Raw genomic sequence first — 13039 nt, forward strand, 5'->3', positions numbered from 1 at the left:
AAAACAATCACAGAGAGGAGTTCTGAAGATCCAGTGTCACATAACGTGGTAAGGGCTTTGAAGTTTTCAGAGTGAAATTTGCAGGACTGTGTTTTGTTTTCGTGAAATGTTGCTCAAACAGGCTAGAGAGGAAGAGCGCTGTTGTTCTCTGACTAGGCTGACTTTGAAAATGTGAGTTAGGTGACTTTGTTTTTTACTTCTGCCATGCAGTCCTCTGGTTTCCTATGCTCAAAACTGGGTAATAATATCTCTCTTTTGGAAGTGTTTTTGGCCTCAGTTCTTTTGTTTTTATAAGGCTGTGTCCTTTGGAGCAGTAGTGGGGTCCTGCACCATGGTGGAATACATGAAACACTTAAAAAGAAGTTCTCCTGCCTGTGTTTTGATGATGTCATTTCAGTTTCGATGTCCGATCAGCTCCCCCTCATGCTCTTATTCGTTCTCTCAAAAGAACTTGTCTTGTGTGTTTGAAACATCTTCATCCCATTAACCTTGCAGCATTGTGCTCCTCTTTCTGACAACCCCCTGCCTTAAAACTCTCTCAGCTTGCTATTCCCCTTCTCTCCATACCATCCTATGCGATTAATTTTTCTCTCGCTTATATTGATGCTCACCCGTTTTAAGTTGCCAGCACAGCATGAAGCAGCATCCCCATCTGCTTTCCTGGCCTGCTACTGCTCTCTTGCTCTGTGCCACACACGACCACCTGTAGCTATTAAGCCTACAGTCTGCTCCTCTAAAGATTTCTGCAGCATCCCCAGAAATGTTGTGTTTTCCTGGGTGTGTTGATGAATGTGTCTGCCTGAGGCTGGTGTGACTAGATGACCTAAAAACATGCATCATATTCTCTTTCTCTCTTTTTTTGGTAACACAGGTTAGTTGGCTGCCCATATTCGGATGTGAATCTCAACAGAGAGAACGTGTTACAGGACCGTCTGAGTGGGGAGAGACCCTCCCCTAGCCATAGCATTCAGAAAAACAAGAGGCCAGATACGGCTGCTCCATTTCTAGGGGGAGCAGGAGAGTCTTCGCAGGAGGACTCTCCACACTCCAGGTGAGCCCAGTCCTTTTCCTTTGCAGATAACAAGGGAGCAAAACTGTTTTACAAGGCTGAAAAACGCAGGAATCGACAGAGAAGCAGTGAAGTCTTGAGTTCCTCTGCCTGTAATGTTAACCCATGCCCCAGACAACCTTAACACAGAACAGTGCACTTATGTGTCCTCACACGCCTTAATAGGTTTCTTGATTCCTTAATCCTGCTGCTCTGGTCACATTCCAACAAAGGAAATTGCATTCTGCCTCCATAAATTTTTCCTTGCTGTTTCAATTTAACATATATTCTTTTCCTTCATTTCCTGTCCTAAAACTGTCAAGCAAGATTATTTTGCACTATTAAACTGTAACTGCATTCCACCCCAGAGTCGGCTGCGTTACGCTGGTGGGTGTAATGACCGTATATGTATCACGTGGCAAACAAGTTGAGCTCCTTCAGATATTTCGTTATCTTGTATGAAAATCTTAAACTTGAGTATTGTTGAAATAACATACATATTATCCATGTATTAGTTCTTGGACAGCAGGAGGCAGTTAAAACGTGTCGTTGGACTGGCCTGGACGTGACGGCTTTAACTGTTGTCACCCTTAGCCTGGAGGAATCCTGTCTCCCTAGGGTGATCTCCAGCAATACTTTTGGTCTTTGTAGTATATGAGGACTCTTAAACATTTTAAAGCCTGTGTGCTTTGCTTAGATTGTTAACGTTTTGAAGATATGTTTGGTAAGACAAAAGGAATACTTCTCTCTCCCCAGGCATACGTAGCCAAAGTTGCCCTTTCCCCGTCCCAGTAGCGTGCAGGGCTCTCTATTTGCTAGCTTCAACCCCAGAATTGACTGCGTTTCAATGGCACTGTTACCATAAAGTTTTCTCAGAGCTTCAGGATCCTCCCAGGATAAAGGCATTTTCAAACTGTAATATATTTCTTTTCTAAATATTTTCATTTCCTGAGGGTGGGAGGTTTGAATTCACTATGCAAATCTTGTAACGCCCTACTGCTTGTCCCTTCCCTGGACAACTGTGTAGCTCAATTTATGCCTCAAACTCAGTCATGCAAACTCTCTTAAATGTTATCCAGAGGTGTCAGGATTCAAAACTCTGCAATCTCTTGATTTCACCAGAATGCATGCTTCTGTGGGTTTCTTGTAGCAGCTGGGATCACAGCCTCAGTCCACAGGGGAAAACGCATTTCCCGTAAGCTCTCTGAATTGGCGCTAAAGAGTAAAAAGCACTTTGTACTGCACCAATAATTGTCCTGGGAGAGAGGGAAGCTTCCACCGCTAGATGGTGGTTGGTGCTTCCACTTGCAAGAAACAGCCAGCTTTGCTCTCCCCTGGGAAAAGGGGAACAGTGCACGCCGGCCTAGCTAGTATCAATTACCTGTCTCTACAGAAAATCTGCGCAAGGCAGTGAAAAATCGTGTCAAAGCAGCCTTCACAGCCTGTCGGAGCAGTCTGAAAACAATCAAGAGAGAGACTGGGTAGAAGAGGAATCCTCCGCAGCCATCAAAGCCAAACCAAAAAAGTAAATAAGATTTTTTGCAATGTATTTTCATGCATCAACAGTTGTATATCAAGATGGTGCTGCTCTGTCTGAAGTACAGATGTAAATCACTGGCTTAGAACAGCCCACTTTGATCAGAGATTTGCAGTACAGGGTTTTAGAATGACATGTTAACTTTAAATCCCCTCCCTTCCTCCCATTATTTTGTGGGCTCCTTTTCCTGCAGTAAGCTTGAGTCTGAGTTCTGGCCGTGCATTTAATAGCACAGTCCTTCTCGTAGAGACAAAGCGAGATCGAGGCAGAGTGGTGGTACTGCCAATTTCAAGAGGGAAAAGACCTTAGTTTCTGAAAGTCCCATCAATCTTTGTAAAAAGGAGCAATTATCTCAATTTGTGCCATCTTTTGAAATGTTTTGCGATTGATGCTTTCAGGCTTGGGTGCTCGCATGCCTATATAAAGTTGCAGCTGGTGAAACCGGAAGACGACGGAAAAGGTTGGTTAATTTTGTGTGTGTGTGTGTGTGTATGTGTTAAATACCAAAACCACGAGGACCGCTTAAAGCTTTACATCTTTTTTGTCTTTGATTCCACAGCCAAGAGAAAGCGCACGTGCGAGGGGATGGTGTAACAGTAGTCTTAACTCTCTTCCCCCTTGCTTCCTTTAAAACGAGGAAGAAGGGTAAAATCCCTTAGCAACCTGAGATTTAATACTTTGTAGAGTGAAGCCCCCTATTTATTAGTTGAGAAGACAAGATTGCCTCATCTTTTATGCCACTGCATACTCTTCTGTAATGGTGTGGGGGTTTCATTCCCTATGCAGTCTGTGCCAGGCGTAGTATTTGTTGAGCTACTGAAGAACGCAGCTACGAAGCCACCCAGAAACACTTGCAGACAGTTCTGCTGAGAGGTGACAAGTTAAATCTAACATCTGTCTGCCAAGCTTTGACCAAGTTGCACCGACTCCTTTCTGGGGAGCCCATTGGATTCTCAGAAACGTATTTAGTTATTTTGGGTAGCAGCTCTTTTAAAGTTCTCCTGAGGATGAAAAAGAAATTAAAAGAATCAAATGGAAAAACATCATCTTTTTTTTTTTCCCCCCCTGCTCTGGTATGTGGCAGGTTAAGTTTCAAGAGAAGCTTTCTGATATCACTTCAGCAAACTGTATGTTTTAGCTTTCGGATTTACTATAAAAAGCCATTTCAGAGAACGAAGCTGACCAGGCTTTTAGGGGGATTTAACATGGTAATAAATCTGCGATCAAAAATAGCTAAGCAGGCGCAAACTGGGACAGGTGCCTAGCTTTTCTTCTGTTCTTTTTTACCTAGTGCTGGCTGCTGCAGTGGGAGCAGGAGAAGTCTGCCAGCAGCACGCTGCGCTGGGGTTGGCAGGGAAAGCTGTCTCCCTTCCCTTCGCATTCACCTTAACCAGAATGACATAAATCAGTGGAGGGAAATTCTCCAATAATCCGCTGACCTGTAATCTCACAATTGCCCAAAGCTTTCGTCCCATCTTTATTTAAACGATTAGAACCCTGCTTCCTTCTCAAAAAGAACATAATTTCTTCAGATGGTAGTTTGGACATTTCCCCGCCAGGATTTGGGTTCAGTGAAGAAGAAGATGCTCCAGTTGGTATTACTGTGAGCCTCCCTGTCCCTCCAGGTGCCCGTCACCGTTTGCGTGCGCGCTTCAGGGCAGTCATGCTTTTCGTTCACTGTTACTGCAGCTAAAGACCTCATCCCTTGTATGTGCCCCTCTTTGCGAAGGTCCAGACCTACCTTCGGACGTCCTCCCCGCCTCAGGTTGCTGCCTCCTTAAAGTGCAGTCTTACATGACGAGCAGGTTTTAATCAGGCTTTACTTTTTTTAATCTTCCCACTTTGGTCTCAATGTTAGAAGTAGAGACCTGTAGTTGATGCTGTCCCGCATCCTTCAGGGAGAGGAGACGAGGTAAGCTGACGCACCCGGGAACAGGGCAGTAACGTTGTGCTAGACCAGGCTCTACCCTTGGCGCCGCTTTCACCTTGGCTGGTGAAGACGAGGTGGGCAACGCTTGGAAACTTGCTTTTTTCCTTCTTTCCCGCGCTCTGCTTGACGGCGGGGACCGGCACGCCACCCAGGTCCTTAGGCGCTGTCCTGCGAGCTACTCTTCATAACAACACCGATTAAATCTAGTTTGGCCGCGGCCGGGGGAGAGGGGAAACAGAAGCCGTACTGGCACTGTGCACGCGTGCTCCTCCGGGAGCGAACCGGGCTTTTCGTCCCGGTGCCGCGCGATGGCGCCTGGAAGCCGGCGCATCCCGGCGAAACAGCGCGAGGCTGGGCAGCGGCGGGCGGGGGGAGGCGCGGGGACCGTGCCCGCGAACCGCTGGGAACCAGAGGAACGCCTTGCACGTTGTTTCCAGCCTCTGCTTCGCTTCCTGTTGCATAACCGGCCAAATCCCTATAGGACCATGACTCTGCACTACCCAAGTGATCTCATTAGGGAGGGGTGATTTTTTTTTTAAGCCTCCATCATTTGACAGATGAGGAGGGAATTGATGTCTGGAGGTAACCTGCAGTGCTGCTGGCCTGGGAGCCTCCTGGGGAGGCAGCGAGCCGGGCCATCAGCTGGCACACGTAGGGCTCTTAGCAGGCAGGCTACAGCTGTGCGCTGGCGCGATGCCGTTAGTTTCCAGCTGAAGATGCTGTTACCAGAACTCCTCCACCTTGTCAATAAAACGCTGCAAACATCTTCTGTGTGAGCGGCGTGACATCGTTTTGCCGAGAGGAAGCTAACGCTAAAGCTTCCAGCCCGGCGATCTTGTCTTTCCTTTTTTTGCTTTTCTTTCCCTGTCTCGGGAGCAGGGGGGAGCACGCCCCGCATCGCAGCGTGCCATGAGCCGGCAGTGCCCGGCTGCGTGTGCGTGCCCTGCCTCGCTTTTCCCTCCGGAGCGTGACCCTTCCCCCTGCTTTGTTACAGTTGCTCTCGAAGACCTGCTCTGACTTGTCTCGTTTCCTTTTCCAGACCCTGATTTCGATCTCCAGCAGGCCCTCCACCAGTCCATCTTCATGCCTTCCCTGTCCTCTAACCCAAGCCACCGCCTCCATCTCTGCTGGGAGCAGCACTGCAGGCTCTTGCCCGAGGTCTCGGGCCTCACAGCCAAGCACGTGGCCAAATGGACAGTGGAAGAGGTGAGTCCACCGTTCTGCGCTCCCGCGGCACGAGGGAAAGCCAGGGGGCTCCTAGAGCTGCTTGGAAAGACATCTGTATTCTCTTTCCTTTCCTAGGCAATGCTTTTCGGTTTGCTTTGCAGCTATGGCATATGCAAGAAATTACTGACTCAGAAGTTATACCCAAGCCCCCTTAAAAAGGGAGGGGAAGGAGCCGTATTAACCCTCTGGTGTCCATGGGGTATTTCCCTGAACAGCGTTCTTTTTGTATTTATTTATTTACCCCTTGATCTTGGCGTCCTCAGGCCCAAAACATGATCCCGACAGCAGATTTTGCTTCTCTCTGATCTCCCTCCCCCTCTCCCGTCATTTGGCTGCTGATCCACTTTTACGTTGCAGATACTTCCAGACCGCGCGGTGCATGCCCCTTCCTCCTTCGTCTCCCTGCCTGTTTCCCCTGGAACAAAACTGCCCACAGCCTGACCTGGTTTCTGGCAGAGGCAGCCGTGCAGCTGGAGATCTGTCTCGGCAGTCCTAGCTCTTGAGATGTCTCTTGTAATTAGGTGGCATGTGACAAAGCTGGTATCTTTTGGGTGCTGAGTAGATGTTTTTGCCTCGGTGCCTTGGGCATAAATAATATTTGTACCTCTGCGCGGGAGGTGATGACAGTTTGGATCCTGGCGCTTATTCATAGGCCACTTAATTCAGGAGGAACATGCGGTAATGTTACAGTTGCAAGGATGTAGCTAATCTGCAAGGCAGGAAAAAGGTGCCATTTTTTATGAAGCATCGAGGGTCTTCAGAGACTTTTAGAAAGTGCATTTTCCTTAAGTGCCTCTTACATCCAATCTTGACTTTGCTCCTCATGCTGGAGGACTGCTTTGAGTCTGGGGGGACTGCAGTATCGGAGGAAACGGGCACCAGAGCAATTGGGAAGAGGCTAGAACAATTAGAGTGACGGTTTAAAACTCAGTCCTTCTTTTTGTTTTGTTTTGTGTTTTAAGGAAAATGTATTTGAACTGAATTTGTAGCAAACATGGAGGGAAAAAATCTCTCTATGAGAGATTTGCTGTTCGCATCCTTTCTCAAAGCTTGCACAGATTTTTCTAAAAGGTCTTATAGTAAATCAATGAGGGCAGGAGCAGTTAATCCTCTGACATAAAAACAAGCAGAATCTCTATCTTTTGGATAGAACATGGAGGTTGTTTCATGGAAGAGCAGAGTCAGGATACAAGCCAAATAAGTTGTGTCCTTTGCAGTTGACCTTTAAAGCAACTGCAGGGTAAATTTAACTGGGGTATTAGTTAGGTAACAGATGAGTGTGAGTAGGGACCACAGTGAACGAATGAAGGCACTCTGGACATAGTGGTTCAAAACCCAGAATACCCTAAACTGTGATCTGTGCCGCAGTCTGAAACAACAGATAAAGTGACTACCAGTGAGAGTGAATGGCACATTAAAAAGAGCAGTTGCAGCATTGCAGTGGACCGGCTAAAGTCATTACAGGTTTTGTCTTGAATTTCAATAAAATGGATCTGATTTTGCAAACTAAGTTCATTGCAAATTCCCATAGGAATCAAATGGGCCTCTGTATGAGCGCTTGCAAGACCAGCATGTGCAATGAAATGTAGCTGCAGGTCTGTGAAGACGAAAGCAGCAGGGCTTTCTGCGTTTTAGTGAGTCCAAAGTAGATCTGATCTGCTGGCGCTTGGGCTCCTAAAATCTTCCTGCAGGGCAAAGATTTGCGTACGGGTTGTGCTTTGAGCGCTGGCACAAAGGAGACCATTCCGCTGGTCTGAAACAAGAGCGATGAGGGTGTAAAATTCTCCTTTGGTTTCAGATGAAGAACTGTGTTTATTTTATAAAACCCACATTAAGGAAAAAAAAAATCATTCTTTAATTCTCTGTTGGTTGAGAACAGCTGAACTGGCAGAGCAGCAGCAGTATTTAAACGCCCTCAAGCTAAGAGACTCTTGATAATGCTGAACAATCAACAAGAGTAGTTATTTTAATGCAGCTTTGTTATTTATTGAAAGCTTCCTGTCCTGTTTTCAAAGCACAGTTAGTGAAGGATAGTGAATCACAGTAGAACATTGATAGGTGACAGAGTTGAATTGTGCAGTAGTTAATCCTGCATGAGATGCTAATACTTTGTAGGGGGAACTGTCTTTGTGCTAATTGCTTGTGGATTACCAAATCCAAGTTAATGCCAGCTCCTATCTGCCCATTTTCACCAGGCACTGTCAGTCCTACTATAGCTTGCTATCAAAGGGGTGCTGTATCAGACTACCCTCAAACTTCACCAAACAGGTGTAGCAACATTGCTGATTTTAATGTGCCACACACATTTGGGATCCTGTCAGCACCTTCCATGCGGGTTGCAAGGAATTTTAAGGTGCTCTCAAAATTACCTAAAACTCTGCAAGTAAATCTCACTTCTTTTCCTCCCTCTCTCTCTCTTCTCAATATGAAAAGTCATAATGGAAGACACTTCCACCAGAGAGCTCGGTGAGCGTTGTCTTGGAGATTACCACCAGCCAGAAAGGCAGGTGGGGGTTCATCTTCTCGTAGCAGAGCTACCTGTGCGCCTCAGGGCTTTTGCTATCTCCTAAAGGTGTTGAGGAACCAGAGGACGAGGATCCCTGGACAAATCTCTTTTCCTGCACCCTCTTACAGGCCTCCAGCTCCCTCTCTCCTGGCGCTGGGGTCCGACGCTTCTCCTGCTCCCCATTTAAAACTCTCCCAGCCTCGCCTTTACCCTTGCTTAAGGGTCCCACAGCCATCGTCTGGTGGGGCAGACAAGTTTCCTCTACCCCTTGGTGGTCCTGTGTCTTGGCCTTGAGCCCCTGAGCCTCCCTTGTCCCTTGACCAGGGAGCCAGGTAGCTCTTTGGGGACACATCAAAGGCCCCTTGCTCCTAGTGTCTGTGACAGTGGCCAGCAGCAATTGTCCAGGAAGGATACAGGAGCAATGCAAGCGTATATTATTCCCCCAAGACCTCTACCAGCCTCTAAATATCATTGAGCCTAAGGGATGTTATCACCTTGCCCTCAAAGGTCAGATTATCTGTTAAATTCTGGAAGATGCCCGACCCAGCAAAAAGGTTTGTGTTTTAAATCTATGGGGGAGGCTTCAAAAGAAAGTACAGGGGAAGTAGTATTTTGCTATTTGTTAATAGTAGGAGTTTGCACATCTGCATTACCAAATCTGGTGTCGTTAAACGATGAAGCTATTGATTTTAGGGGTTTCCCTAAAAATGGAGCCTTCACTGCTAGCACAAAATAATGGCGGAGCATCATACCCGATGAGAGAGATGTTCGACTTTCGGATTGCATAACAGAAACGACGGGAGTCGGAGCTCTTCTCCACAACTCAGCTTCTGCCAGGATAGTGTGAAACCGGAGGGCACTTTGATAGTTGCCTTCGTGCATAGTCTGAAATGGGGGAAGGGATGGGCTGCAGACACATTGAAATGATTTAGGAGAGACTCTGACAATCGGCGGTTGAAGGGAAGCTAGTATCCGACAGCGACCCTTCTCAACTGTTTGTCTGTTTGCGTTCGTGGGAGAAATGTCACATCTGTAATAACTCAAGTGAATATGCCTCATGAAATAGAGCTGTTCCTGCAAGGGAGCATCCAATTAGCATGAGATGTTTGATCTTATTATGCCTCAGATACAGATCTGTGAACCAGTGGAGCTGCAGATGGAAAAGACAATACGTATTAAGTCGTCCTCCATTGAGTTCAGGAATGCTCCTGACATCATTTATATAACGTAATCCATGGGTTGCTTGCATGCATCTCTGGGGCGCTTATTCCAAATGTTAACATATTTCTCCTTGGAAATGTTTTGCCTAGTATTAAACGTCAAATTCACTTATATTCTTTTAATCCTATTGATTGCATGGATCCCGTCCATCAAACCACCGCAGATTAAATAAAACCAAAACTCCTTTCCTTGCTAGCATTTGATGTCATCTGTATATTTGTAGCCAGTAGTGTTCATTCAGTTGTTTCAATCTTGCCTCCTAAAGGGATGTTGTCATGTGAAGTTGTCTAAATCCTTTTTCTCTTTAATTTTGCATTCTGAAAAAACCATACAGAAAATGAACTGCGTAGATGAATTTAAAATAGTATAGACATACGCAGGTTTTAATCTGTAAAAATAATGATGGTATTTTATAAGGAACCTTTTGAGCAACTGAAAAACTGGACACTTGCAGAAAGAGAATCAGGTAAGTGACAATACAGAAAGCATTATTGCTAGCGAAAAGACACTTTGCAGGGGTGTGTTGGAACAACCCAGTAATGTTTTTCATGCGTTTCCTTCGTTATTGGGAAAGGTAAAAGTATTAAAAATTCTCACATATAAAGCTGACATACAGGAATAAGATCTTTTTAGTTGATGATATCCCATTTTAATTGTCCATATTTCTCTTTTCCCACGTTTAATCGCAGGTGGTAAGCTTTATCCAGCGTTTGCCTGGTTGCAAAGACCAAGCAGCTGTGTTCAGGGAAGAGGTAAGTCAAGTCTGCCCAGGTCCTGTGCTGTGACACTGGAGGGTCCGACAGCAGCTAGGTGTTTTTATACCCGTGTTATTCCGGAGTTACGGTGCTGATTGCTTAAACGTGCTCAGGATTGTCATTAAAGAGCCTCTGGCATTTAGGAGGCAGCTTCAGTATCGAGCTAAATTCCAGCGTGGTTAATTGCGTTCTGCTGCTTTAAATTTCCCCTGCAGTTCCAGTCACTTAGCTTATGCTTAACATCCTGTCTTGGACTATTACGCAGTGCTTTTGGCACCGTTATAAAGATGTCCTGCTGGAGCGGTGCGATGAGTATCTCATCTGCTCCCTCCAAAGGGAACATATGCCTGCTTCTCTTGGTGAGGCTGGCAATAGCGGCGTTTCTTAGGAATCGCTGGCTGCTCCCGCGGTCCGAGGTGAGCGCAGCGGAGGAACCGTTCCTTGAACGAGCAGTTGTTTGGGAAACTGGAGCATCTCCCGCGTACGGTGTCCGGTAGCTCTGTCCCCTGCCGCTTCCCGAGCTGCACTCACCGGACGCGCGTCCCTGTTTGTGATGCGCTCCACGTGGCTCTCAGAAACTGCGGCTAGTGCAGGATACGGTCCTCATCTTATTTCACACACTTCTTTATTTTTTTAATGTTGCTTGCATGACACTCTAATGAGTGCTTTGGCCTCCGGCTGCATTTCAGGTATGATCTGGAGATTCTCTATGAGCTTCTGGTTGCCTTCCACTGACACGTCTCCCCTTCTAGGTCCTTGCTGCGCTGTCTGCTTTGGTTGTGAGAGCTCAAGGGCAGGGGCTGTACCTTCTTGGTGTTCTGGGAAGCACTGAGCACACCCTCCGCACTAAAGAACAACAGTACATTGCACCGACTGTAAAGGGCAGGTTTTTAATAGATGGCTGCTCCCCAGAGCTGGCATCCTTTCATGATGAATCAGGCAGCAGTGATGTTAGGGGATTTATGTATCTGTATTTTGTTTTCACTTATTTAAAAAAAGGCAAAAGAAATTGAGGCTTGCAAAAATCACTATTTGCAAAGTAACAGTACAGTAGGATACTGTTTATTGGAACATAGTGGGAATAACGGAATTTATCCAAATGAACCAGGCTGTCAGTTTAGTTGAGTGTAGAAGATGCATCCTAATTTCTAGTGGAGATGTGTTCAGAGATTAGGGCTTGGGAATTGAGATGTAGCTAGCAAGTCTTCTAATCTGACCGTTCACAATTTATTTTTTCTTGCAGTCATAATTTCAGTGGTCCTACCCACAGTTCCAGTGGCTGTTTTCTAGTTTAGAGAGAGGTGTAGCCGCGCTCTATTTTAGTACCTTACTTTCTGCAGCCTCAAAGTGTCGCTCTCTTTGCCAAGTGAGAGGGGCTTGGATTTTTTTCAGATTTATGCTCGAACTAAATTGCCAGTTTGAAATTAAAACCCTTTTAGCAGTTTGGCTTTGGCCAGAATTCAGGTGTGAGCGGCACTACTGCTGAACGCCACCAGAATTGTCCATTAGTGGTAATCAGGCCTCTGAGTGCTCTCTGTTTAGGATAAATAAATCCCTTGCAGGCTTCTCTTGGCGGGGAGGGGAGAGGGATAAGTTCCTGCTTACATTAGGAGCGGAGAGAACAAATTGTGCGCAGAATTTTAAAAACCACTCAAATAAGATGGAACAAAGAACTGCATAATAAAGCTCAGGCAGCGTATTGCGTTTGTGTCCAGGGAAGGTCTGTTTAAAATAAGGCATCTTAAGAGACAACGCAGCGAAAGTCAAGCATAGTAATATTAGACTCGAAAGCATTTTGAAACCTCGGACTGTTTTCCAGCAGTTTTCTTCTACCCCTGACTCCATTTAATTTAAGCAGCGATCCATTAATTTCAAGGTATTTTTAGCGTGCTCGTTGCAGCAACGCAGACTCTAGACAGCTGGCAAACACGAGTCGGTGAAGCGATCTGTGGCCTGGGAGCTCTGTTGTCGTTTCCAGTGCAGGTACTGGCAGGCTAAGTAGCTTGCAAACGGTCTCTCGTGTGGTCAGAGCAGAGGAGAGGAAATCAAACCTCCTGGCTCCCAGCATTTCTCGCTTTAATGATATGTTTGTCCAAGTTAATTAAGCATAGCTTCTGCCAGTTGTTGAAATGCAAGGAAGTTCTAGTTGGGAAAACAACAAGGGTAGAAGAATTGTTTTTCTGGATCCGATGAAAGTCCCGTGTCGTCCACTGTAACTGGTGAACATCAAAGAAGAGGTTGAGATGCTGTTGGTCTCTGTAAATGGATGTTAATGGAGTAATGTATCTCGGGGAGATGTGTATTCCTTGTCTCTGTCCATTAATCCTTGGCTTCTTCCCTGAAGCATTTGGTATTTATATTAATTATATCTTTGTCGTCTCTGGATAACTGCGGATGTTCTTGTGAATCCAAGTTATTTTTATTTATTTATTTTTAAATAATACGTTAAGATTTTGCTCACTGGTACTTAGAACATCCTACCTTTTCACAAGGAAGTATAGTTTTTAATTTGCATACTTTGAATTTCAAAGGATGTCTCCTTGCTGATGTATTGTGAGAGTGTATGTGCAAGTCCAGACAGCTTATGTCTCTTTTTTCCAGGCTTCGTTTTATACAGGGCATCACCTCTTTTACCTTGTGCTAAACAAACCCATTTAGTGCCATTGAAAATGGTTTTGCAATAGCCTTCTGTTTCTCCTTTAAATGGAAACTTGTTGTTTATGAGCATATTAGTTATGAGCATATTAGTTTTGAGAACAGCCAGATGTTCACATCTCAGGAATTTTTCTCATCTGTAAGGTTTTTAGCAAAGCCG

At 45.6% G+C, this 13039-nt stretch overlaps 1 protein-coding gene across 8 annotated transcripts in view; it reads left to right on the forward strand.

Moving 5' to 3' along the window:
* LOC104139569 (lethal(3)malignant brain tumor-like protein 3) overlaps positions 1–13039 on the forward strand; it is a 49667-nt gene that overhangs the window by 31702 nt on the left and 4926 nt on the right. For all 8 annotated transcript variants that reach the window (XM_068917256.1, XM_068917258.1, XM_068917254.1 and 5 more), the window contains 5 exons: positions 872–1051; positions 2442–2573; positions 2984–3045; positions 5555–5721; positions 10159–10221. In XM_068917256.1, coding sequence (XP_068773357.1) covers positions 872–1051; positions 2442–2573; positions 2984–3045; positions 5555–5721; positions 10159–10221 — 604 coding nt within the window. The remainder of the gene's footprint in view (positions 1–871; positions 1052–2441; positions 2574–2983; positions 3046–5554; positions 5722–10158; positions 10222–13039) is intronic.

This window comes from Struthio camelus, chromosome 23, assembly GCF_040807025.1.
Source record: "Struthio camelus isolate bStrCam1 chromosome 23, bStrCam1.hap1, whole genome shotgun sequence".
Lineage (NCBI taxonomy): Eukaryota > Metazoa > Chordata > Aves > Struthioniformes > Struthionidae > Struthio > Struthio camelus.